The 27,390-nt window shown below is 46.1% G+C and overlaps 2 protein-coding genes across 22 annotated transcripts in view; one reads left to right on the top strand and one right to left on the bottom strand.

Moving 5' to 3' along the window:
• Positions 1 to 23,344, top strand: part of ATXN2 (ataxin 2) — a 126,079-nt gene extending 102,735 nt beyond the window's left edge. For 6 of the 19 annotated variants that reach the window (XM_053205784.1, XM_053205782.1, XM_053205776.1 and 3 more), the window contains 5 exons: positions 112 to 244; positions 4,086 to 4,139; positions 9,339 to 9,484; positions 10,163 to 10,390; positions 12,698 to 14,351. In XM_053205784.1, coding sequence (XP_053061759.1) covers positions 112 to 244; positions 4,086 to 4,139; positions 9,339 to 9,484; positions 10,163 to 10,390; positions 12,698 to 13,033 — 897 coding nt within the window. In that variant the 3' untranslated portion in view covers positions 13,034 to 14,351. Of the gene's footprint in view, positions 1 to 111; positions 245 to 4,085; positions 4,140 to 9,338; positions 9,485 to 10,162; positions 10,391 to 12,697; positions 14,352 to 14,488; positions 14,627 to 15,384; positions 16,460 to 16,490; positions 17,306 to 20,630; positions 21,886 to 23,187 lie in introns of those variants that run through there. The other 13 variants (XM_053205780.1, XM_027044377.2, XM_027044378.2 and 10 more) reach the window with 11 other exon arrangements.
• SH2B3 (SH2B adaptor protein 3) overlaps positions 17,885 to 27,390 on the bottom strand; it is a 35,255-nt gene continuing 25,749 nt past the window's right edge. The window contains exons 3-8 of one of the 3 annotated variants that reach the window (XM_027044384.2): positions 19,483 to 19,584; positions 19,301 to 19,392; positions 19,116 to 19,210; positions 18,798 to 19,012; positions 18,533 to 18,704; positions 17,885 to 18,379 (exon numbers count right to left, since the gene is read on the bottom strand). In XM_027044384.2, the coding sequence (XP_026900185.1) occupies positions 18,084 to 18,379; positions 18,533 to 18,704; positions 18,798 to 19,012; positions 19,116 to 19,210; positions 19,301 to 19,392; positions 19,483 to 19,584 (972 nt within the window). In that variant the 3' untranslated portion in view covers positions 17,885 to 18,083. Of the gene's footprint in view, positions 18,380 to 18,532; positions 18,705 to 18,797; positions 19,013 to 19,115; positions 19,211 to 19,300; positions 19,585 to 27,390 lie in introns of all 3 variants that reach the window. The other 2 variants (XM_053205785.1, XM_053205786.1) reach the window with 2 other exon arrangements.

Here is a 27,390-nt window from a genome sequence, read left to right as displayed (position 1 = left end):
AGGATTTTCAGACTTGTTTCTGGAAACCATGGAGTTAAGACATCTAACTAAAATTTGCTTGACTGTATTTGATAGTTTAATGTTTTCTCTTTATTTTTTGTTTGAACACAGCATCCTCATGTCTATAGTCCTGTAATACAGGGTAATGCTAGAATGATGGCACCACCAGCACATGCCCAGCCTGGTTTAGTGTCTTCTTCAGCAACTCAGTACGGGGCTCATGAGCAGACGCATGCGATGTATGGTAGGAGGACTTTTGTTTGTCTCTTTCAGTTTGTGTGACTATTCTTAATTTGTTTTAAACCTCTGAAAAGATACTTTAAGAATAACTTGTGCCATTGAGGGTCATGAATCTAAAGAAAAGATGAACCCATTCCTATAAGTTTTGGCAAATCTGTTCCTAAAACTCCTCTGTCTTCAGATGTTTCTCCTTAGTTTAACTGAAACGTAATGATTTGTGTAACAGAAAGCATCTTTTGTGGAGAAAGCCATCTTCTTCCTCTTCCTCATCAGTATTACCACCACTTGGCATGGCCTGCCTAAGGCACAAAAGAAAGTTTTACCATAATGAAAGCACTCTCCAGCAAGAAAACATTCTGCTTCTCTTCTTCCCCTGGAAGTTACTGGCATTACGTATTTTTATTGCTCTTTGTTAACATTTTAACAAATGTTAACAAATGTTAAAATGTTAAAAAGTATGTTTTTGCCTCATGCTGTATTTTAAGTGGTCAAAATAGTCTAACATTAGATATGCTTTAGACATGAGTCACATTTAAAAAAAATTTTTTTTTTCAACGTTTATTTATTTTTGGGACAGAGAGAGACAGAGCATGAACGGGGGAGGGGCAGAGAGAGAGGGAGACACAGAATCGGAAACAGGCTCCAGGCTCTGAGCCATCAGCCCAGAGCCTGACGTGGGGCTCGAACTCCCGGACCGCGAAATTGCGACCTGGCTGAAGTCGGACGCTTAACCGACTGCGCCACCCAGGCGCCCCAGACATGAGTCACATTTTAAATACAGTCATCATAAGCAATGGTAAAATGAAGAAAAGTATCCTATATAAAATAATTAAATGGTATATATAAGAATAATAAGCAGAAATCTCCATCTGAGTTTTATGGCTGGAGAACTTTGTGCAGGTCAACTTAGGTGTCTGAAGTACTAAAATAATATGGTTTTCACTGTTGAGAATTTAAGATTTCCACTTGCATCTTGTAATATAGAATCATTGAGTTGACCCATATTATAGTTTTCAAAATCACATTAAATTAGTGCTGATTTCATTAAGATGTAAATTTTGTTGTGAACTTTCCTGAGCGCTCCTGTGCGGTCAGTTAGGTTTTCCCATTGGCGTTTCAATTTTTAGAGTGTGAGGAGAGAAATTCAAGTTCATTCATACAGATAAAAAGTGTGCCACTCTTAGAGTGAAATCATAGTTACATGTGATTACATGGCCATTTCAGTTCTTAACCCTTTTAAAACTTTTTTAATGACTAAGAATAAAGATTTTCTCCTTTTTAACTTCAGGTGACACTTGATTTTAGAGGTTCATAAGACTAGGTGGGACTCAGGCAGCAGCAATCATCCTTCTTGTCACCTATAACCTGCTCGTGCTTACTTCCTGGAGACATGCTTCTATTGCATATGTTCACGATGGTAGGAAATCTACATGATCATAGGCATGGTTTTTATAAAATAACTTAAATCTGATCTTAATTTTCCACATTATCACTTAAAACTTCCTAGTGTGGATTATTCTCTTTGAATTAAAATGAGGTAATTGCTACATTTTGGGAAACTTTCTTACAAGAAACCCATTCACAGTTTAATTGAAAAGTATATCAACAGACTGATTTTGGTTATGATTGCTTGTCATTGGCTTGTCTTAACCAGGACTAAATATGTATAAAAAGACACCATTGACTCATCATGTATGCTTTTATGCAATTTGTATCTATTTCAACAATTTTCTGGTTTGCTAAAGGCTTAGGTGAAAAGTTCATTATGATTTTTTTTTATATATTTCTGATAAATACATCATGATTTAACAAGTGGAGAAAACATTTCTCTCCTCCCATTTTCTGGCATATTCCCCTTTGAATAAGATCTAAAACTTTTGAACTAAAATTTCCATTGCTTTTAGAGAACAACTGTCTGTGTTACCCATGCTTTTGAGACATTGTAGTAATACTGTGATGTTGAGAAGAATCTTTCTCCTCAATATGTTCACTCACTGCCAGCATCTGGTTTTTCCTTTTGGATGAATGTTCGTTGGTTTGAAATCACTTGTACAGTAAACACTGTATTTGAGACACTAATGGTTTTATAACTACCTTCCCAAAACTTTTCTATTTGAAAAGCAGTTGGCCTTGGACCCTGAAGTCAATTGAAATATGGGTAAATCAGAAATACTGCAAACAAAACATTAGACCTAATGTCCAGTGAAATCTGGAATGAACTAGTCATTAAGACCAGTTTTTTTAATGCCAGGAGAAAGTTGCTCAGCCAGATCTGAACTACTCTCCTGCAATTTCCATGGCTTGTATTTAATTGATATCTGTTGATGAGGGGACAGGTTGGGGTGAAGCTCTGGATTTCATAGGATTGTTGCTGGTTACTCAGGGTTCTCATTTGGGTACTCCATACTCTAAAAAGAACAGTAGGAAATGAAGTATAAGCCATAATTTAATCTACTAAAGCAAATTCATTAATTCTTCAATAATTATTTCAGTTATTTTAGATCTTCCAAATCTTAATTATGCCAGATAAAGACACATAGATATGTTTTCAGAGTACATTATTTTAAACTTAAGATATATTTGTTGCTTAGAAATGCTAATTTTACTCTCATACCCCTCGAGCAGTTTATATTTCATATTCCCAAAGGAACCAAATGTTTTTAGTATGAATTATGTTTATTGTTAAGATCCGTTCTATCTAAACATTTTCAAATTTTTATGCAAACAAAAGAATATGCACCGAGATGTTGGCAACAGTTCTGTGTCACCTTTTTGTCACTTACCAAGTGGATGGCCATAGCAAAAGGCTTTGAGAATAGAAAGGACAGTAATGACTAAAGACTGATTGTTATCTTCAGATGGTTGGTATGCCGACAGATTACTGAACAGTTACATTGTTAGGAGTTATCATACATTCTAAGTAGTTGTTGACCTTGTTCTCTTTCTAGCTGTCTTAGAAAGGATTTTGATCACAAAAACTTCATCTCTTTGACTTTAATCTAACTTTCATCATTGCCCCATCCCTCCTAAGAAGTTTTTCTTAGGAGTAACGAAAGAAGTTCCTTTTTGTTTCTTTAACATCTTGTCTTGTAATTCACCTAATTTTCTTTTAGGGCAGTGGCATTTTCCCTTTCAGAAATAGTAGTAATGAAACTTTCTCTACCAACTAGAGCCATCAAGAAGAGTTAGATCCAGAATCCTTTTTGAGTTTGTTTTTGGTAGTTTAATGCAGATAAATTAGAAAATACAGGAGGCAAAAAGATTGAGAATGCACCTGTTATCCCTCCACCTGATAATTACCTGTTAACGTTCTGGTGCATATCCTTCCAAGTGTACCTACACCCCATTTATGTAGACATTTTAATAAGAAATGATATCACACCCATGTTTAATATTAACTATTTTTTCTTAAGTTTTGGGATTCACTTCCAGATGCCTGATAAATATCTTACAGAATAATGATGTTTTTATTAATAATGATTTACAAATCTGTTTGAGTCTTTTGAATTAAACTTGGTAAATACTCTCTTATTCTGGTACATTATTTTTATTAAGGTTATTCAGTGGAATGCCTTGTTGGTCTTTCGATTAGATGATTTTATTCATTTAAACAAGTCAGCATGTGGAACTCAGCATATCAATACAGAAGAAAAATGTTTCTTGGTTCAGCCCTATCTTGTTTAATTTTGTAGCAATGTTTAAAGTACTTGTCATCTCTTGTAAAATAAGAAAAATGATTTATGCATGAATACAAAAAGAAATTTATAAATATGTCAACCTTTCCAGAAAATTAGGAAAATGCACACCTCAAAAGGCTAATTTACCTTTCTATTTCCCAAATTCAGCATGCCCCAAATTACCATACAACAAGGAGACAAGCCCTTCTTTCTACTTTGCCAGTGAGTTGGGTTTTTTATACTAATTTTAATTGAACAGTAAAACACTTTTTAAAGAATACATGTTAAGGGAGTAGACTTGTTGAGCAGTATTTTCCTTGTGCCAGACAAAATCATTGAAAATATGTATATTTGTAAATAATTCAGAGTTTAAAAAAAGGAAATATAACCCAGCTTAAGAAAGCTGGAGTTAATTAAAAAATTGAGTTGCTTCAGAAATTAATTTTTGCATACCAAGCAAACATGTGACTGTTTTGGAAATGCCTAATATTTTCCTTGTTCAGAGAAACTTCTCCAGAAATCCATTTTTTTTCCTTTTTTTTCAACCAAGCCACAAACTTAGTATAAAAAGCTTAAAATATTAGGCTTTTTCAGTATCCTGGCTAGAAGAAATTTATCCTTATAAGGATTTTTAATTGAATAGGTTTGAAAATTTAGGGAAGAAACATTTCTGTCTTTTCAGTCTTTGCATGACTGAAGGTTTAAAATACTCAAGTGGTAGACACCCAGGATGTTTTGAGCTTCACCAGGAAAGCATGACCTAGCTGCTTGATTCTGTTTGGCAGCACTGGCCCCTCTCACTACCAGTGAAAAGGTAAATAAACGATGGCTCCTAAATGGAGAAAGTCTGGGCAGGGCTCTCTTTTGGAAATCAACGTGTAGGGTACATCATAATTTATTTTGTAGGGCAGTTTTTAAGGCTAGTCGTGGACTTTTGGTATTTGGATAGGAAAGGTACTAATTTGCAGAAGTCCTTCAGAAGTGTATGCCAGTAATGAGTAACTTTATGTGCAATATTATATTCTAAGGGATATTAAATATTAAAATTTTAGATACTAAATTTTGGGTTACTTTAGAAAGACTTAATGTCTGAATCTACTAAATGCCAGATTTTAAAAAGTGTTGAGAAAACATTTTGACTTAAGCTTTCATTAACTATGCCATGACTTGGTATCCAAAAATAAGTGTGTACTTGTTATTTATTTGGTGCTAGGAATTGTTAACAAATTTAATCCTTTAATAGATGCTCTTTAAAAAGGAGTCTTGCTGTATATCTGTACCATTAAAGGGAAATTTTGTATGTGATAATAGTATGTAAAAAACAGTTTCAGTAATTAATTTTATTATGTACTCAATTTGAGGTCTCAAATGTAGTTATCCTCACCATCTTACTGTCTCTGTTTAATAATTTTGGAGTCAGTTTCCTGGTAAGTAGCTAAAAGTTTCTTAATCATCACACCTAAGTATTAACTGCCTTAGTATAACTTCCCTTAAGAGGAATTATTAGTTCTTAAAAGAAGCTAACAGTGGGGCTGCTATTTATAATTTAAGTTGCTGCTTGTACCACCCCCTCCCCACAAGCCATTTTGCCATGGTTTGGTCTAGTTGCATTTTACCCCTTTTTAAGAGTTCAGCTTTCCTTTACTTCTTTTTTTCTGAATTTAACATCAAGTTTAAAAGTTGGAAGATTTTGTTTTCATTTTTAGTGTTGCAGTGCTGGTGATCTCTCATGACTTGTGCATCCAAGGTCAAAATGACAAAACCTAGTTACAAATTAAAGGCACAACATTATTGACTGAACTGGCTTCAGTAAGATCATGGCTTAGGAAACAAATTTTAGAATGTGGTTAATGTTATGAGGATTTGACAAGTCATGTATTTAGAGTTGTAAACATTTGTATCAAGGAACACAATGAGTGAGGAACTTTTGGACCAGGTCTGACCCAAAAAAAGCAATACTTCTTTGATTAGCCTGCATTAATCCAGATTTCATGAAGGCAACTCAATTTTTATAAATAAGAAGTTTGATGAATAGGTAAATCAGAGTTTTGAAGAACATTTATTTTTACCTTTTGGACTCCTCAGCTAAATTAGCAAGCATGGATAATAAAAGCAGTTAAATGCTTGACGTAGCTCCGTAAAGCCCGGCATTTACTGTTCTTCACTCTCCACTTCTCCCGTCTCTGATTCCAGTAGATTTCTTCTACAGTTTTATTCTATCTTGATTCCTTTCTCTTGGCTCTCTCTTCCCTTCCACCTGTTCCCCCGTCAGCCTTTTAATGTCCCTCCTATCCCGTCTTTCTTTGTCTCCTTCATAACTGGCCTTTTGAGGAACCAGACCATATTTTTGTTGTCATAAAGATTGAATTAAAGTATCGATTTCACATTTTTCCCAGTCACCTACCCAGTTTTCCTATGTAATATGGGAAAAGAGTTCCTGGATGAGGTACTGGTTAGCAGATATCTTTTAAGCAAGAAGATAAACAGAGGAAAATATTTCTAATTAAACTTTTAAAAGTTTTATTTGCAGCTAATGAAGCATATTTACATGTCCTTGATTTTTCTTATGATGCATTCTAGTTTGCTGGTGCTTAGGTAGGGAAAGGATGGGTGTTTTAAACAAAACCTGTATAGATGCACGCAGTTTGGATTACTTGAAGTATTTGTGCTGTCAGTGCAAAGGAGCTATAAATTATATAATACTCTACTTTAAAGCCTTTCACTGTTGGTAAAGTACTCTCGCAGAGATTCCTTTTAAAAATGCACAATAAGACATATTTCATCTTTAATTTTTTCCAAATAATTTCAAGATTTTAACCCTTTTAAATTGATGAATTACTTCATTATGAGACGTAAAGACATAATTATTCTCTTAGTGAGGTCCTGTTTCTATGTGGGAAAATTAGTAAGACAGCACCCAGCTAGAATTTATTTATTGTTTTTAGTTCCTTAAAATTTTGCTTAGAAAGTCATTAAAACTACAAACATTTCTTGAATAAATAAAGTTTAAAAAATAGAAACTCTGAGATTCTGTACTCTCTCTTTATGAAACCTCATAAATAGAATATGGGATTCAGGAATTGCTTCTCCCTGGATAGATTTAGTATTGTTACAAATGAAACCTTTCAGAAGCTTGGGGTGTGTGGAGGATTTTAATGCTGGTAGTTTGAAAATAAGGAACACGAGGGGTGCCTGGCTGGCTCAGGCTATGGAGCATGCTACTCTTGATCTCTGGGTCATAAGTTGGAGCCCCATGTTGGGGGTGGAGATTACTTTAAAAAAAAAAAAAAAAGGAAAACGAAGAAAGAAAAGAGGGATGAAGGATGGAAGAAAAGGAATGTGAATGATTTCAGACGTCACTATCCAGTAGAACTTTCTATGGTGAAAGTATGCTATAAATTGTGCTGCCTAATCAGCAGCCACATGTGGCTATTTTAGTTATTTAAAAATACATTTGAAAAATGAGTGTAAGATTTTTGCAGGAGTAGAGTCCGGTTCAAAATTTATGTCAAGTCTTTTAGACCAAGTCAATATCTAGACACTTTGAGGGGTTCTGAAAGTTAGCCTAGTGAATGTGATAGTGGAAAATGGCCTTCTAATAAGCAAATGATTTAGAAGAAAGACACTAACTGACTTTTATTGACTTGTGGGACCGTGGAGTTAAGGAAATCAGCACATCATTCTTCCCAACTCTCAGAAGACAGGCACTGACTTCCTAAAAACACCCAGAGAGTATCTTGCCACAATTTTCCTTATTAATATATTCCAGTGTGTATTAACTCTTATAATTAGGGAAATGTTTTCAGTGTGTAAACCAAAGTGTTTCGTTTAATCTGGGCATTCATGAATATTCATTAATGCCCACTCTGGTGTTGGCAGTGGATGCACAGGTGATCCTAGCACTGGCTCTTTGCCTCGCCCTTCCCTCTTTTAAAAGGTGCATATATATAGGGCACCTGGCTGGTTCAGTAGGTAGAGCATGCAACTCTTGATCTTGGGATTGTGATTTCAGACCCCATGTTGGGTGTAGAGCCTACTTTTAAAACACACACACACACACACACACACACACACACACACACACACACACACAGTTGGGGAGATAACGAATTAGGCCGGCATGTCGGTGGCCTTTGGCCCTACAGTGTCAAGCATTGCAGAATTGCTTCATGTGCCTCAACCTAGCATAACGTTTCCACGGGACATGCCTGGTGCCACCTCTGCTAGTGACTCTTGGCGGTCATGCCTCTTAGACTGCCAGAGGTAGAGTGCTTGATCTCAAATCAGTGCTTGTTTGTCCCTGTCAGTCCCCTGTATGTCTGTGTGTATGAGGTATATGAGGAGCTATTTGGGGATTGTTTCTGTGAATGGGCTTAGCTTCTCAGGGATTTTAGGATGACTTTGAGAAGAAGTCTGGAAGTCCCCTGTTGCTGGGGATGTATCTTGAGAACACTTCGCAGCTCATCGCCATTCATGGTTAGATTTATATCAGTGTGTTGTCAGTAGTCACTGGAAGCAATGAATTAATCTTACTGTGATTTTGCTTCTCACATTGCTGTTTTAGGAATACGTGCACAAATGAATTTATGCCTAATCTCCCTGTTTTGTATCAAGGTATGGTCCTTGCTGAGATTCATAAAGGATTGGCTTTGGATTATCTTTAATGAACACATTTTTACTTAAAGTGGCCTGTCATATTTTCTTTGAAGTTACTCTAGCTAGTAAGAATCTTTCTAAAGACTGGGATGCTTTGAAGGGAGTTCATTTTTCCACATAGTTTAGGTAATTCCATTTACTAGATTTTTTAAAGCAAAGGTGAGAGATCCTTGAGCAAGGAGGGCCCAGGGAATAAACTGAGTGACTTCTGTGATCAGCTGGGAGAGACTGTGGTCATTTGGCCCTGAAAATAGAGCCCTGACCTTGCCGCATACCTTATCCAGCCCTTTCTCCCAGCCCCAATACAGTCAGTGCCTTGGGACACTGTGCCCACTCCAGGGCAGTAGCATGGTGAGGTTAGCCAGATGATGGCCTTGAGGTAAAGAGAGTGTGTGTGTGTGTGTGTGTGTGTGTGTGTGTGTGTGTGTGTGTGTGTGTGTGTAAAAGAGAGAGAGAATGATTTCTGCCTATGCTTTTAAGTTGCTTTTTCAGGAGAACCTAGTGACTGTTTTAAGAGTAAATTTACACTAATTAGATTTTCATAAAATGTATACAGCTGTGTTATATAAATGCTAGTCTGATTGTTAAGTAATAACTTCACACTTATTTTTTCAAGAAAATGGATGATTTAAATGGAGTAAAATAGCTTGGTAAAGAGCATAAGTTAGACACTGAGTATCATGAAAGCTCAGCTGATGAGGCTTAGGGGAGCAGTGGAGACTGTCCTAGATGTCGACCGTACACACCCTTTTTCTTCCACTTCAGTTTCCACTGGCTCCCTTGCTCAGCAGTATGCGCACCCTAATGCTACCCTGCACCCACACACTCCACATCCTCAGCCTTCAGCTACTCCCACCGGACAGCAGCAAAGCCAACATGGTGGAAGTCATCCTGCACCCAGTCCGGTTCAGGTAAGGAGAGACTCCGAGGTCTTGTAGAATTGTGTCCTCATTTTGTTTACTGAGCGTTCTGTGCAGTGCGGGGCAGAATGCTCAGTACCACGCGATCAAAACACCCCGCAGCTCTGCCTCTTGGAGCCAGCCTACAGCTCTGCAGGCTGTGCTCCTGGGATTTGCTTTTTGTTGTTGTTACTGTTAAGTCCTGTTAAGATACATATTGAGAATAAGGTGATTGGGTAAGTTTTGGAAATATTGATTGAAAAATCTAATTTAACATCACATAAGGAATATGCTTGGGCTTTTTTTTTTTTTTTTTTTTAACTTCATTACTGATGATTATACAATGAGTTTTTTTCCTGTTAGCTTCTGCAGTGGTGTTTGTTAAGGGAGCAGTTAAGGATCTCTTTGATATCTTTCAGTTCCCTGGGGCAGTGGTATTGTTTTACCTCTGCTTGGCTGAGGGCTATAAGGACTTGCGCCCAGAAAGGAGTGTCTCTGAACCGGAGGTGCCCACCCCCCACCCCAGCCATGCTCCTACTACCCTGCACATTCTCTGGTCCTTTCCACTGCCCCTCATCTTGGATGGACCCAGTGGAGCCTGCTTTCATATGCAGAGTTCAGCTTTGTGTGTGACCTTAACTGCTTTTCATTCAAGAATGGTTTTCTCAGTTCTTTCTTGTGGCTTTGCAGCACCATCAGCACCAGGCCGCCCAGGCGCTCCATCTGGCCAGTCCACAGCAGCAGTCAGCCATTTACCACGCGGGGCTCGCACCAACCCCACCTTCCATGACCCCTGCCTCCAATACGCAGTCGCCACAGAATAGTTTCCCAACAGCACAACAGACCGTCTTTACGATTCATCCTTCTCATGTTCAGCCGGCATACACCAATCCTCCCCACATGGCCCATGTACCTCAGGTAAACCAGCTTTAGCCAACTTTCTCTGAAGACCAAGTAGAATATGAAGGTTATCAGATAAGCAGCAAGGAGCCATATGCTCTGCAAGCTAGGAAACCCTGTGTGTGATGCCATTTGCCTGTCTCCCTTTTCCTGCTCAAATACATGTGATCTGGCCCTAAATGAATGTTCGTGTGGTTTTGTAATGGGATCAGTGAAGTTGCTGATTGGTCAGTCCTTTAATGTTTCCCATCTTAGACCTTAAAAATATCTCTGACTTTGGAATGCAACCCAGTCCTTCTTGTGTCTGCTTTGCTATGTTTATATAGCTTCACTGCTATGTATGTACATGTTATATATATGATATATATATGATATATATATATCATATATATATATATTCTTCCTTTTCTTTTCTCCTTCCCTCCCTCTCTCTCCCTGTCTCTCTCTCTCTCTTACACACACACACACACACACACACACACACACACACACACGAGAAGTCTGGCAGGGAGGGTGGGCCTTCACAAATTCTCAGCTCTCCAAGGTGACAACCCTGGGCCTGTCAGCTTGAATGTTAGTCACACGAGTTTCGGAGAAATCTCTCCATTTGTTTTCCTTGCCTGTCGGTACACCCACTTTGACCATATGTTGTACTTCTTGAAAAGGCTTGGCCTTGTTACATTGGTGCAGTGTAACTAGAAGTTGGAAGCACTCAGATGTCCCACTTTTCTTAAAGAGCAGCCTGGGAGCCACTTTGGAGCTCACCTCCAGTGTAAGCCTCTAATGGTTGAAGGGTATGGTTTGCCATCTCAATGGTTGCTGGCTGTATCAGCTGCTGAGAAAAGTCCAGTGCAATCAAGGGCCAAGTTGGATTATCTTAATAAGGAGCTTCACTGAAGTTGGGCTCTAATGCTGTCCTTGAGGCCCTCCCTGGAGCTGTTCAGAGTGAATTGGCTGTATTTGATGTCTTTTTTTGCCGCTTTCATAACAGAACTCTCTTGGGGAGGTCTAAGCTAGACTGCCTCACTGAACTCCATTTCATGTTGGATAGTGCACCACTGAGGCTCTGGTGTGCTGGGGGCTGAAGATGTGACTCAGTTGGAGCTCAATCTCAGAATGCGACCTTGTAACTAGAGTTCGACAGCTCTGGGAAGTTTGGGCGTCCTCTGCACAAGTGAGGGTTCTGTAGTATGGCGCACTGCAGTGGATGATTTGCTTTTGATAGTGGGGAGGGGAGCCAGTTTGGTCAGGTGTGGGCCAGCATGGTTTGGCTGAATTAGGAGCTTCATGAGAGCTGGGGTCCTGTAGATGGCTAGCAGAGGCTGGTGGCTAAGTAGGTATGTGAATTTACATGTAAGTTGGGGTTCCTAAAACCTCACTTTTGTGTTTTTTGTGCTGAAAGAGAAAAAGGTTAACCCCTTTGGGGAAGTTCAGATCTGCCATGGGCCCATTTGAATACGTAAGAGTAAAAAGAGCATTTCATTCAAGGCTTATTGTGGTCTAGAACAGTGCACAGTATGGGAGGCAGGAAAGGAGGGCTCTTCCTGGCCCTGCCAAGTCCCCCCCCCCCCCCCACTCCCCCCACCCCGAGCTGGGATCCAGTGATTTGGGCTGGCTGAAACCTTTCCAACTTGACAGTGAAACCAGGTTGCACTCGTTATCATATAACTTAGTTTCGGGACACAGGTCTGGCCCAGATAATTTCACTTTACTCCTCCCCGTTTCACTGGCGCCATTTACTGCAGCCTCCTCCTCCTGCTCGGTCAGCACGTCTTTCGCTGCCCTGACTCATTCTTCACGGAGATGTACTGGTGTGCCGGCAGGAAGCAGAGGGGAGGGACAGACAAGGAGAGGGCTAAGTAATCCATGGATTACTCTTATTATCTGCTTTCCTATTTAAAAGGGAGGTTGTCTTTAAACTACTTCAGGTCCCACTTGGAAGCCAGATTCTGAAGCATCATTGCATCTCACCTCCTATTAAGTTGAGAAAGCTGCCCTTGGATCAGATGTCTGAACTTTGTGATGACCTTGCCCCACATACATAGAATCCAGCAATCAGAAATGTTGAAGGCCAGGATGTTGCAGCCCTTATTTTTACTCAGGCTCAGTAGGCGCCTGCTCCCTCAGCCTCCCTGGACCCGCTGAAGGGTGAAGCATGTCAGTAGGTCACTTGATGATCCACTAGGGCATGTGCTCAGAGAAAAGGGCCCTGAGGGCCCCCCTGTCGGCCTTTCCTGCCCCACCAGCCCAATGAAAGGAACACAGTTGACATGTTGTTTAAGCTGGAGATGTTGCCTGTATGCGTAAAAGAGCTCTCTGTTTCAGGCTCATGTACAGTCAGGAATGGTTCCTTCTCATCCAACTGCCCATGCGCCAATGATGCTAATGACGACACAGCCACCCGGCGGTCCCCAGGCCGCCCTCGCTCAAAGTGCACTACAGCCCATTCCAGTCTCGACAACAGCGCATTTCCCCTATATGACGCACCCTTCAGGTGAGGCGTGTGTGTGCAGGGGCCGCCGGGCACCCCAAAGCATTCTGCTCGCACAGGTCGAATGGCAGGCAGGGCCAGCGCTTCAAGCCCCGCATTTGAGAACTAGCAAGACCCGCCAGAGCGTGCACAGGAGGGACTGTGACGATCAGTTCAGTGTCAGGGCCTGAGGCTTCCAGGAGCTGAGTCTGTGTGTGTTCTGATGGTATACAGGGTTTGGCTTGATGAGAAGCAGCAGCAGCATTCTGTGTGGCTGACGCATGCTTAGGACTCAGTTGGCCTTCCTTGTTAAAGAGGCTGGACAGGGCAGCGTTTTCCTTCCTTAGTCTCCCCCTCCCCAGTCTGACGGGGGTGGTTACCACCATGGCAGAGTTTGATTGTAGCTCTGGAGAATACTACTGATGAGAAAGTGTGCTGTGTGTGGATTGGTTTTGAGTGTAGCATTAGCTCCAGCCTGTGCCCTGACAGGGAGAGAATGCCCCGTGATTGTGCTCTAATACTTGATGGCTGCCATGGCAATATTTCACAGTCTAACCTGTTACTTTGAAAGCAATACTGGTGCTTGGCTGGTATTTGGGGAGGGGGTATGTTAAGGCCTTTTTTTCCTACCCCGTGAGCAACAAGTCTTCTGGGAGTTTTATCTGAAGTGGTTTTCCATCTGACTGGTTTGTTTCTACCCACCCACCTGCCCCTTCCCCTTTTGGTGCAGATGGGAGGGGGAAGAGTGGATTAAATTTTGAGTCTTGTTCAGGTAGCACGAGGATAGTTTACAGTCGTGTGCTGCAGAGACACTAGGCTAATGTGTGGTGTTGCCAGTTTCCTGTTTAAATATTCACTTTTCTTTTTTACAGTACAAGCCCACCACCAACAGCAGTTGTAAGGCTGCCCTGGAGGAACCGAAAGGCCAAATTCCCTCCTCCCTTCTACTGCTTCTACCAACTGGAAGCACAGAAAACTAGAATTTCATTTATTTTGTTTTTAAAAAATATATGTTGATTTCTTGTAACATCCAATAGGAATGCTAACAGTTCACTTGCAGTGGAAGATATTTGGACCGAGTAGAGGCATTTAGGAACTTGTGGGCTGTTCCATAATTCCATATGCTGTTTCAGAGTCCCGCGAGTACCCCAGCTCTGCTTGCTGAAACTGGAAGTTATTTATTTTTTAATGACCCTCGAAAGTCATGAACACATCAGCTAGCAAAAGAAGTAACAAGAGTTGATTCTTGCTGCTATTACTGCTAAAAAAAAAAAAAAAAAAAAAAAAAAAAAATCAAGACTTGGAACGCCCTTTTACTAAACTTGACAAAGGTTCAGTAAATTCTTACCGTCAAAATGACGGGTTATTATTTATAAATCAAGTTTGATGAAGTGATCACTGTCTACAGTGGTTCAACTTTTAAGTTAAGGGAAAAAACTTTTACTTTGTAGATAATATAAAATAAAAACTTAAAAAAAATTAAAAAATAAAAAAAGTTTTAAAAACTGATACCAAGTTAGTGTGTGTTTGTACAAGCTTAAGATGTTTCTGTTATAGGATACTTCATATCAAGGCAGGAGGGCTGAGTGTACTTTCTTAAATCCTGGAAGGTTAGTTGTCAAATGACTTTTCTTCTTCACCTTTAGTTCTGGTTCAAGGTATCTCTAGAAAAAGACAAGACTGAGACATTCTCTTTGGTGGATAAAGGTCCGCTCCAGAAGGAGGAAGGCTGGCCAGAGCTGGGCAGCACTGAGATCCCACATCCTCAGCCTGACGCTGGTTCTGTAAGCTTCCTTTTTAATATCTCCTGAACCCAAATGAGTGTTGTTAGTCACAAGTCTTCCTGATTCACCCATCTTTTACCAGTAGAGGGCAGGAGACACTGCTTAAAAAGAAACTGATAAATCCCGAGAGCTGAAAAGCAGTGATGCACAAAGTACCTTATTGCTGTAGATTCACAAGCATTTGCTAATGTTCCAAATTTGTGGGAGGAGGACAAAGGGAAAAGCAAGTAGTTGAGCAGAGCAAGGGTCTTGCAGAGACCACAGTCCTGTTATAATAGAGCTTTAAATATTGTGGCAACAAATCAAGATTCTGAAAACTTTTTTTAATTCGTGTGTAGCAGTTTGTACATTATAGCAAAATCTGCATTATTCAAGAATAAGTTACTTGTACAGTACATAAACAATACATAAAAATTTGCCAAATACTTTCTGCCTATGATGATACAGAATGGATCCATTTACTCTGTCATTACAATGTGCTGCTTATTCCAAGCAAACGCTGGATGTCAGATGTGTCCTTGTTAAGAGGCAGTGGATACTATACTATCAAGTTCCTCTAGCCTGTGGGAGATGTTGGAGCTCACATGACGTGTGCGATAAGAGATGTAGCCCTGAATTAAAAGCGTGAAGGAATCCCAGGCAACACTTAGGGAAGAGTTCAAGGCCTTGATTTTAGGTTAAAGAAACTGTTATGTAAAAATAGTGTTCTCTGGCCTAAGATTTTAATGATTGCTATTCCTTTTTCCTACACGGTCCAGAAATGATCAAAGGCAGAAGATTTATACCAGATAAAGCCATATGGATTGCTGGTCTAAAATTCAAGGCAGGTTAGTTGACTTAATTCTTTGGTGCTGGTGACTATTAGTTTGTAAAAGTTGATTCAAGACGGAAGAATGAAGTGATGGTGCTGGGAGCAGCCAGGCTATCCTTGTTGTTTGTGATTGGAGATAACTGGAGGGTCATGATGCTTACCGTCCTTTTGGCACTCAGAGCCTGGGCTCCCGGTAGGGGCTGTTGGTTCCTCGCTGCCAGCAGCGGTCACACCGGGGCCAGGAGGAGGAGGGTGGTGGGATATGCTGTGACCACGATGGGCTGGCGGGGACATTGGCTCATTGGCTGTGAAGGCATCAAGCCCAGGGCGCCTTTCCCTCGAGCTGAACCTGCTCTAGCAGAAAGTAAAGGTGTTGGCTCAGTGTCACTTCTTCCCAGGCCACGAGGGGGCTTTTTTTTCAGGAGGTATTTGAGCTGTCCTGGCAACTCAGACATGTTTAAAAAGGAAGCGTTTTCCTTGAACACTTTACACCGAAGCAGTCTGGAGGTGGGTGACTCCCAGTTATCTGTCACGGAAGTCTGATCTTGTCCTTTGTAGCCAGTGGGTCAGAGCTGCTGGTTGGCTGTGCCTGGCTTGCCTCCTGGCATCAACCTGAGAATTGTATGGTGAGAAGCTAAGGAGTGAGTGCCCCTACCTTAAAGAGGTCACATCCCAGATGTTTACACTTCTGGCTACAGGGAGGGGAAAAACTTGGGTTGTTGGCTACTTGGCCCCTTTCCTGTGCAGACAAGGGGAAAATCTGTACCAGTGACTTGTGAGCATTGATTTTCTAGAATGAGCTTTCTCTTTTAAAAGAGAAATAGGAACAGTGCTTACTTTTCTGGATCACACCTCACTTAGCATTCATTACTTAGAGAAACATGCCTTGTGTAGAAAAGGAAAGAAAAGTGTCCTTAGAAACAGACCGCTCATTTGGATCAGGAATGGATCTGCTTTGCGATCTGTGAAAACACTCAGGAGCATTGGTTTTTAAAGTGGTGAAGAGGGACTGCTTCCCCCCCCCCCCCAGTTTTTTTTTTTTTTTTTTAACAGAGGTCTGACCTCTGGGAGCACAGAGAATGGCTAGAGGGAGCAAACCAAACCCTCACCCCAGATAAGGCGGGCAGTAGTTAGTCGTAGGCCAGGGTTTAACTTTAGTTTCTGAGTGATGTGTCTATAAATGTTAAGTTGTGCTAAACTCTCAGTTTCCTAGAAGCCAGCCTGGTGACTGTGTCAAATGTCTCTGCTGGCACCCAGAGCAGCTGGCTCCACTCTGTCACTGCCCCCTTGTTTCTGAGCCTCCGCCTGAAAGTTCTGGGAGGAGCCAGCCCCCCTGTGAATTCTATCCCTGGTGAAAGGCAAGTATAGATGGAGATTTAACTGCAGGACCCCACCCCCCAGCTGTTGGAGATGTGCGCCCAAGTGTGTACGCACACACATTCCTCCTCAAATGAAGGAGCGAGCAGCTGGAACGGAACACTGAGTGTGGGCTGTTAAAGGAATTTCTCACTAGTTGTGGCACCAGATTTCCTAGTTCCCATTTTGACTCAAGAACAAGCCCAAAACCTTGCGGGATAGTTTATGAGCCAGCCATTAGATGCTTGGGGGGGAGGGGGGGAGGTCCGAGCCAGCCCTGGTGGTGAAGGATTTTTTAGAAGAAAGGGGCCAGGAGCCCTTCCTCCCTTTTTGCTTGCTCCTCCCTCGCCCCTTATCACCCCTTGGGTAAACTGGTTTAACCATAAAGCTACTGTAAACCAGAATCCAGTTTTTTTGTTCGTTAAGGCACCAGGGTAGAATTCCTCCTTGCCACCCTGTTTCAGTAGTTGCCTGAATTTCCCTGAAAGGGTGACGTACTTCACTCCTCCACATTTAGGAAGGACAGTGGCTACTCAGCAGCAGGTGACTGTCCTGAGGATGCAAAAGACACAGAAGCCAGGCATGCTGGCTCAGACTGGGAACAAGTAGGGTTTGCATAGCTGTCTCAGACTGCAAAATCGCATGAGTATTAAAGAGTGCAACAAAATAAGCAATGGTTTAGTTTTGAAACCTGAATCCTTTGACAAGTTAATCTGAGGTAAAGTGTTTAAAATCATTTTAACCTTGAGCTTTGTCCCGAAGCTGAGTCGGAGCAGGATTGATGCGTTCACCTACGGCACAGGGAGTGGCAGGCCTCCACGTGGACCGAGGCCACAATGGGTAAACCGTAGGCGAATCCAGGGCTTGTTAGTGTTTTGGGCTTCCTGACGACCCTCCCACCCCCCCGAAAGTCTGTCATCAGCTGTGACAGTGTCAGTGAAAAAGAGAACCAAGGTTTGGCCTGCCAGATCTGGCCCTCACCCCACCACCTCCTATAAGAGGGATGGGGACCGGTCCTAGGGACCCAGGGTGGGAGCTCACGGCCTCTGCGAACAAGAACTACATCTGTAAACAATAAGGAGAAAGCCAGGTGATGGATGGATAAAACTTATAGGAGGCCCTTCAACAGGCCTAATAGAAGGGTCACATCCAAACTGGAATGAGCAGTTAACAGTGGCCCTTAAATCTCTCTCTGGAAGGAAGGAAAGAAGGTTACATTCACGAGTTCACATCTCCGCTTGCTTGTGCTCCTCGGGGGCACATGTGAGGCCTAGGGTTCCTCACCGCCCGTCAGAGAGGCGTGTACTGGTTGTCTATGGCCCGGAGATGGCTCCGGGAGGAGGAGTCCATTTCGTAGTCTGAGTCCCGGGCTCGACTGGTGGGTTCAGGCTCCAGGTGCCGCAGGCTGTTGGCCAGTTCCTCAGGTGAAGGCACCAGGTGGAATATCTGCTCTGGGGGAGAGGATCGGCCTGGGAGACCCTCCGGGCCCAGCCCCCGTGGACAGCCAGAAGAATTGAGATGGGGAAGGCCCAGCTCCGAATCCCAGTGAGCGAGGGAGAAAGGGAACAGGACAGTGCTGGAGGAACCTGGGGGACAAGTGACCAAGAGAGAGACCGGCGCTGTCAGTCTTAATGTGACAGAGGGGCTAAATGTCGAAAGAACACAAAACCATCGCTGTGGCTCTGGGTTGCAGCGAGCGTTTACCCTCTGCCGCCCACCCCCTTTATCAAGGGTCACACCTGGTGGCTGGGAGACGACTACCACGTAGCTGGACAGGCGGACGTCACAGGCAGCACCGCACTCAAGCGGGATGGGCGAGCGCTGGAAGTGGTGGAGCATGTCCACGACAGAGGGGAAGTGGAGGTGCTGCACTCGGCACTGGCCCCGCTCGGTCAGCGACAGGCGCAGGTGCTACAGGGGGCGAGTACAGTAGGCTCAGGCACTGGCCACTGCAGGCCTTCAACCTGGGGGCAGGGGGACCAGCCCGCCTGCCGTGCCCCATACCTTGGCTATGCCTTGGAAGTTGAACGTGAGCACATACTCTCCGCGCCGTGTCTCACTCTGCCGCACCAGGAACACTCCATGAGCATCCGGACCCTGCAGCTGAACCAGCTGAGCTGCCTTCACTCGGGAGATGGGGCCATGGAACCAGGGGTAGCAGGACAGGAAGTGATCTGTTTTCTGACAGGTTGGGTCCAGCAACCCCCCAGGAGAAGCACCTGGTAGACAAGATGGGGGATGATGGCCCCCTGTGGGTGCCTGATGTCCTGGGCTAAAGCTGGTTCTGACTTACATGGAAGACAGAGGCCTAGACCCACTCACCTTGGTTCAGGGAATCTGTGCTCCCCCCCGGAGAGTTGGACATGCCAGGCTCTAGGGCTGAGGGAATATGCGTCTCTGGGTCTGTGCTCTCCAGCCTGCTGAAGAGGCTGAGGTTAGGATCTGGGTAGATCGGGGGAGCAGGAAAGGCTGCACCAGGAGTAGAGCCCTATGTTCTGGGGCCTCACCCTTGGCCTGTGCACTCCCGGAGCTCAGCCATCCAGGAATTCAGCTGCTGCTCGTCCTCCACCTCGAAGATGATGTCAGTCCGGTCCTTCACCTGGTAGGGAGGAAAGCAGCGAGTGTGTGGGTGCCTCAGGTGTGTGTATGTATGACCCCCCCCCCCCGGGTGTGGAAAGCTGTCACTCACCTTCAGGACAAAGGTGTAGAGGTTGTCTGGCATCTCGAGGCGTGTGCATCGCCGGACCTCCTGGATATTGGAGCAGGTTGCCTGTAGCTTGGGCTTTGAACTCTAGGTAGGAGACCAAGGCGGACACTTGAGGTTTGTCCCTCACGGCCCTTCACCCACCCAGGCCTCTGTGTGTTTCTGCCGTCTTCCCGGGGGCTTAGCTTCCAAGTGAGCACTCATGATGCCAGGCCTGGGGAAAGGCCTAGCATCCTGGTTTGCAGAAGCCTGCCGAGGGCCCTTCTCCCATAGCCTCTTAAACACTGACTTCACCCCCTAAACACTGCGACCTACAGAAACCAAAGTGCGATGAGGGCCAACGCCCTCTTGACCTGAACCTGTGGACACTCCAGCTGTGACATGTGTTTGCCTGCTGACATCTGTCTCCCCTTCCACTGGTGGAACAAAGAGCACCGAATCCAGCCAGGTCACATCAAAACAGACCTGGAGAGTGGACACGAGGACATCCGATGCAAGTCACATTTCCCTGTGTGGTGCTGACTGCCAGGGGCTTGGGTGATCATCCTGCCTTTAGCTTCTCCCCTCTGCCCCACGTCAGTTCCCCATTAGTGCAGGCTTCTGACCAAACATCAGCCATAGGAAACCCATGATGTCACCACATCTTAAAGACAAGAAACACAATTTCTTGGAGGTGAAGTCATTTGCCTGAAAGAGGGTAGATCGGTTTTAACCTCTGTCCACAGCATACAGCCTAGAACCTCAAACTCCCACATCTGCCTGCCTTCAAATCTGAGGATAAGGAGGGGTGGGTTTGGCTACAGGGTGTGGGGGCTGGGGGAGGGGTAGCAGAGTAGCTTAGCCACAGGCTCTTGGGGCCTCTGCCAACATGCCTAAAGAGGCAAAGCCTAATCTGGCCCCAGTTACAACCAGCTGGAAACTGACACAAAACCTTGGGCCCAGGAGGCTCCCATGACCTCCAGCATACACAGGGATTCAGAGTGCGTGCGAGGTGGTCCCCTACTGCTTTGCCACCAAGAGCACCTTTTCTGACTCAACCTGGCAGGAGCTGACCTTGGCAGATGCCTGTTTCCAGGGAGCCAGCATCTCCTCCTCTTCCCTTTGTGATCAGACTGATGAGATTGTTTTTCCAGGGTCACGAGATGATCAATGGCTGCTCCCAGCACAGGCCAAAAGCAGATGAGAACGAAGGAAGAAGGCAGAGATGATGGGGGAATTGATGGGAAAACCCAACTGGGCCCCTGCCTCCAGTACCTCTTCTCTTCCCCTGGGGCCAGGAGACATCCAGGTGACCAGGCTGAGCAAGCCAGCATGGGGCAGAGGCAGAGAGATAGAAACGAGGCAGGCCCAAAGGCTAGTTTTTGGTGCTGTGGCTTTGAGGGGAATCCGACCTCCACATCTCAGGCAGAAGTTACCTTTTCAGAAAGCAGGGCAAGAGCCCATACCCACGGCCGTGCGTGTGACTGCTTCAGACATGCAGGCACCAGGAGTCTCCGATAGAAGGATGGTATCTTTAGGGCCAGGCCACCTGCCTTCAGCCCCTCCCCACCCGCTGGAGCGCTGGTGAACAAGGAGGCAAGGAGCAGCCTGGCAGGAGAGGATTGGCCAGACTGGGGCTCTTTCCCAATCCAGGCCCACCCCCAGCAGTCTGGGGGGAGTGACAACGCTAGGAGCCGAGCCCCTGACGCTTACCCGTGGTGGACTGCGTCGTCAGACTGATGTTACAGAGGAGGGAGCAAGCTCAGTCGATCCCAGCCCTAAGTGACCAGTGCCAGCCAGGGTGTTTTTATCTTTCAAGTTTTCCCCCACACCCCAATTTCTCAGCCTGGGATGGGAGCCCATGACATGTGGGGAACACAGGAGTCTTGTGCAGTACCTGCATGGTCCCTGGGCGTGCCAGAGTGCGCAGGACTGGCAGCTTTCACAGCCAGCCTCTTAGAGCCTCTATTTCCCTTCTGTAAAATGGGTAAGGTACAAGGCTATTTCCTTCCTTCTCCTTTTGCAGTTGGCTCTGCTTGGCCCCCAAGCCTCCCTACTGGCTCTGGGCCCTCAGGATCACTGGGAGGAAGTAGGCCAGGCCAAGAGGGGAACAGGCCTAGTCTCCCTTTCGGTTCTGCTCTGGGCCTTGGCCCCAGGGTGAATGCTGAGATTAACCAGCAAAGCCACTGGTTTCACTCTGAATGTGGGGCCTTCATGCCAGCACTCTCCCCAGCAGCTGAGGAACTGCTGACCTGGCAGGCAGTGGTAAAGAGAGGATTCCCCCTCCTCACCCACAGCCAGCCCTGGCTGCACAGATGCTGGCTCCCATCTGCCCACTGGCTACGATGACACGGGTTCTTCCTGACTCTTCTCAGGCAGCCTGTGGGAGAGCTGCCCCAGCCAGCCCGGTTGTCGCGCTTGGAGCCACAGAGCGAGGGGCAGAGCCAGGATCTGAACCCCAGCGCTGATGTATCAAATTGTGCTGTCTGGAGGTGGGGAGAGGCCAGAGGCTCTGCCCAGGCTGGAGGCGAGTGAGAGAGCACGGGGCAGAATAAACCCGGCCTGTGGCCACAGCCCTAGCTGGATGGCCCCAGAGCAGGACTTGGGAGCACTAGTCGTATGTAGAAGGACCAGTGGCTGCCTTTCTGGTTGAGCAGTGTGATGAGACAGAACCGGGATGGAGCGCTGAGCCCAAACTGTGTGTTTGGGCTGTGTTAGCAGCTACCCGAGCGTTAGTTTGATTGAAATGGCTGCACCGCTCCAGATACTGTGGTACAAGCAGTCGCATGTCAACACAACATAGCCCCACCCCCACAACTGGGGAGTAAGTTCCAGCTCCCAGTATCCACAAAGCTGGCAGCTTTCCAATGGCCACTGTGACTCCAGGGGAATAACCTATTTCTTTCTTTGCCTTGGCTGCTAGGAAGCTCAAAGGCAAAGCTACAGATCAGTTCTGACATTGTCCCCACCAAAAGGCTGGCATTTCTACAGCTGATTGTATCTAGGCTTTATACTTGTCTTATCCTTCTAGGTGTTACTGTTCAGTCCTATCCAGTCCTGTCCTTGCCTCCTCTTGTATAACCCTGGACAGGCAGCTGTTGTTTGGTGTTTATTTTTGAGAGAGCACGAGCCAGGGAGGGGCAGAGAGTGAGGGAGACACTGAGCTGTCAGCACAGAGCCTGACGTGGGGCTCAAACTCACGAACTGTGAGATCGTGACCTGGGCTGCAGCTGGACACTTAACCGACTGAGCCACCAGGCACCCCAGTTTTGTCATCTGTAAAGCAGAGATACTTAGACTTAAGTTTTTATTTTCAGGCATGCAAGTGGGGGAGGCGGAGAGAGAATCTCAAGCAGGCTCCATGCTGTCAGAGCAGAGTCTGACACGGAGCTCAGTCTCATGAACCATGAGATCATGAAGAGCCAAAATCAAGAGTAGGACGCTTCACAGACTGAGCCACTCAGGCACCGCCGTAAAGTAGAGATACTTAATAGTAGCTCTCTTCTCGCACAGTTGGTAGGTGTGGCGACTGGGGGAGCTATTGGAAGCGAAAAAAATGGCCTGATACAGAGCTGTTAGATTTCTAGACTGGGGTCTGAGGTCGCCCAAGGTGGATAAAGCCTGTAGTGTTCCAGTGTCACAGGACTACACCTTCCCCTCCAAGGGGCCCAGGACCTGGAGATAACACCTGGCATTCTTTCAACCTTACAGAACCTCTTTGTAACCTGCTCCTTACCATCCTGCAATGAAATTGATATGTAACCTGACCTACCTGTGTAAGTGCCCTGATGAAGATAAAGGAAAAAGAGAATGTAATTTGTATTAAAATAAAATGTATTTCAGTGTGATTATGCAGGTAATACAGTGAGCTGCTCCAGTACCTCTGAGTTTGTTTTAAAAGATGAAGAACATAAATGAGCCAGAGGGCAGGTAAGCCCTCAGAGGACAATTGGTCTGTTCAGTGGACATTAAAACAAGGCAGAAAGTTCCAAGTGCTTCTATGAGGCTGCACCATTCTGGCTCTAGGTTTGTCATCTCCTGGACTTTTAGAGGGTACGATGGACGTTTTTGCCTCAACCAATATGGGTTTACCTGTCCTCCCCGACTCCCACTGACCCAGGAGCTTCCTTGCCCCCACTGGTGGGACTTTTGGGCTCAAATCTGCCTAGACAGATTGGGAGTGACCATTGGAACCACACCTTTCCTATCTCCCTAGGCCTTGTTTTCCCTCACACTGTCACTGGAAACTATCCCATGACCTGCTGTGCTAAGGGGCAGGGGCTACCAGCATTGCTGGGCCTTCTAGAGTCTTCCAAGGTAACAGGCTGTACCCCACTCCGCCGTGTCCCAACAACTGCCCTGAATGAGTCCTGTCACCATTCATTCGTTCAAGACCCCAGCAGAGGGTCTGGCCCAAGCCCTCTCTGAACTCCAGGTGCCAGTACCCCCATTCTCAGCAGGAATGAACTACACAGTCCCTGACTCACACAGAATTTCTACTATAGTAAAGGAGACAGGTACCAACATGAAGGAGAGGGTGAGGACCCACACAGACAGGTGGGGGAAGCAGTGAAGGGCCACAGAAACAACATGGCCTCCCCTCAGCTACAAAGAGCATAGCTGAGCTCCCAGGCACCTGGAGGCCTCACCACAAAGGCCCCGGGGGGGGGGGGGGGGAGCACAGGGGCACCTACAGAGGCTGATGGAACTTGTGTCACACATTGAGGTAGTGACAGCAGTGCCCCCAGAAGTCTCCATGCACTCTTGAGGCTGTGGGGGTCAGTTTGGGTTTGTTCTAAGGCAGAGATGTGCAAATGGCAAGATCAGAAGTTCCAGGGAGTTCACGCTGAATACCTTGATAGAAACATACCTGCTAGCTGGGCCAGCACAGCGCTTAACCTCCCCCCTCCACGGGAAGGTGTAAGGGGAGACAGCACCTAACTCACAGCCAAGTAGCAAAGAGCCTGGCATGGAGGGCCCAGTGGTGTGGGCAGTACAGGCCCTCACAATGGCCTCATCCCATCTACTGCATCCTACCTGGCCACTGGAGAAGCTTCCATCCAGTGCAAGCCTTGAGGAGAGGCATCCCACCATCTGGAATCCATCAGATGACACCAGTCCCCTGGCAGCCTCCTCTCTCTCTCCCAGTACTTAGGGCCCTCACCCCTCTCCTACAGAGGACAGCAACGGGACAGGAAGATCTAGGTCCAAGCCTTGTACTTATGCCACAGCACTGGTGCCCTCTAGGCAGCATCTCTGGCCTGGAGCTCAGCTCGAGGTGGCTAGACAAGTCCTGGCTCCACTTAGTCCCTCTGGAATCTTGGGCATGGCACTAACCACAGCTCAGTTTCCTCCTTAGTAATGTGGGGACATTTACCTCCCAGGAAGAGGGAGGATGGGAGGTGGTCTTGGATAAGGGCTTGAAAACTTAAAGACTCAGAGCAAATTCCAGATCCTGGTCAGAGATGGCTGGGCCGCCCCCCACCCACTTCCTGCCCAGAGCCTGAGTAGGTGTTGCCTAGATGAACAAAGGATGAGACATCACTGTGGAAAAATGTTCATTTGAATCTTATCGATAGGTATCAAAACACCAGTCTAAATACCAAAAAAAGAAAAGGCCCAGTTTTATTCCCCCCCCCCCACCCAATTTTAAGTCTGGTTATAGGGGTCTCAACTGGGAAGGAGACAACTGCTAGAACACAGGGTTCCACTTCTTACAGATCTCTGAGCTACCTGACAGCCAGTGCAAAGAGGGATCTCCAAGAGAGGGCAGCCTCTTGAGCATGGAGAATCCCATGCACAGTCCACTTAAGGCTCTGAGCGGTGCCAGCACAGAGAAATCTGTTGAACCCAAATGTTCCCCTGACTTCAGCCACCCAGTGTCCTATTCAGAAGCTAGCAACCTTCTCATCCTAGGGCTTGGGAATTAGTCTTGGCCCTGAATCTCAACTCTGCCTTGTTCTCTGTGGACAGATAGTACCTGTCCAGCCTGTCCTCACACTTGTAAGACCTAACAATGCCACTAATCTCCCATGAGAATCTGGTGATAGAATGTGTGCAGAGGTGCTTCCACTGGGTAGGGAAAGGTCCTGAGGGATGAGCACAGGCCTTAGAAAGATTCAATCTGCTCAGAAGCAAAAAGGCCCCTCCCTGAGGAAGCTTTCCTCCTTGTTACTCCCCGTGTCTGCCTGCATTTGGCTCACACAGCTATCTCCCCACTTACACACTGTGAGCTCAGGAGGGTCTCTCTCCTTTTCCATCTTTGTCTTCAGCAGGGCCCAGAATAGGTGGCTGTAGATGTTTGCTGAACACCACAGAGTGGAGAAGGTGGAAGGAAAGGCATTGGAGGCTAAGAGAATAGCAAGAGCCAACACTCTGAGGCCAGAAGGTACAGCCAAATCCGTAAGATGGCAGGGGAGTTGGCTGTGGCTAGAAATGATGCTGGCAGCCTCCCCCTCCCCCCCCCCCCCCCCCGCCTTTAGTGAGCATGTGTTATGTGCCAGGCCTTAGGGCCCAGGCTGTCCACCAGTGGCCTCTGGACTAATTAATAAGCCACCGCCATTGAAATTTTTTTCCCAGTTTCGCAGAAAAGAGCATCATACTGAAGAACGGAGGTAGGAAGGTCATTGTAAAGGATAATCCTTAACGTTAGATATGGTGATACTCTCATGAGAAGACCCTTGCCACCCAGCTCTGGGCCATCAGTCTGCATGAGGAACAGTGATGGGGGCCTTCTGTGCTCCTATGGCCACCCGCGAGGCTGGTCCCGTCCCCCACTTCACAAAGGCAGTGCCAAGGCTAAGAAAACCTTCCAGGGTTACTGGTCATGACACAAAGGGTGCATTACAGCCAGCTGGCCTGTGACCTCTGGAAAGAAACCTGAGGTCTGCATTTTAACAGGAGCCTGAGGTGGATCTGAAACCCGCTGGCGCCTGAGAGGAGTGCTGGGTGGGAAGGCCACACCCGCCTCCCCTCTCCGTCCCTCCTTCCCAGGCACTGGGCTCTGTCCATCCCATAGAGACAGAATGGCCAATGCTGGGGGCAGAGGAGGTGCACACGGGGCGCCCCGCTAGAGGATGAGGGGCCCAAGTCCTCACCATTGCCTACGAGGCCCTGCACCACCTAGTCCTTGTGACTTTCCCAACCTTGTGTATTGTCCTGTCCTAGTGCCGCCCTGGCTGTGACCGTTCTTACGTGTACCTTATGTGTACCAAGCACACTGCACCTGCTGCTTCCTCTGAGAGACAGTCCACCATGGGCCCACAAACCTTACTGCCATCTCAGGAAGCCCCTTCCTGACCACAGTGTTTAAATACACGGTCACAACCACATAGCCCCCTTTCCTCCCTTCCCTGCATTTGTCAACCTGTGAAACAGGCTTCGTGGGGACTTGGTTTTGTTCACGCAGCATCCCCAGCACCGAGCACAGTGAGGCAGAATGTAGGTGCTCAGTTTCTTTCCCACAAGTACTCCTCACTGGCCTTTTATTTGCCAGGGATCGCTGAGTGCTGGGAACCGGGGGGCTGTGCAGGAGTGACGGGTACTTCAAGGCAGTGAGGTTGGAGGACATGCAGACAGTTGGGGACAGGAGCTGGGCCTCCCAGGGCTGCAGCTGGCAGGGGCAGAGGACTGGCCGAAAGGAAGACGCGACACCCCACCTCAGCACTGTAACCCCCCAGTTACAGATGGAGAAGTGGAGGGCCTGAGGGGCAAAACGAACTTGACCCTGACCTCAGGAGGAGCTGTGTAGAGCTGGGGCTCAGACCCTTGTCTGTCTAGCTCCAGAGCCCACCTCCATCCAGACGGTTCTTCCCAGCCCCTGTGTTCTCCCTCTGCATGTGCAACATGATGCCTGATCCAAACTGTGGCCTCGGCAGAGAAAGCCTCCCCTCCTCCAAGGAACTTTCTCTGGTC

Source organism: Acinonyx jubatus, chromosome D3, assembly GCF_027475565.1.
Source record: "Acinonyx jubatus isolate Ajub_Pintada_27869175 chromosome D3, VMU_Ajub_asm_v1.0, whole genome shotgun sequence".
NCBI classification, from domain to species: Eukaryota; Metazoa; Chordata; class Mammalia; order Carnivora; family Felidae; genus Acinonyx; species Acinonyx jubatus.
This window is presented reverse-complemented; position numbering and strand designations above follow the sequence as displayed.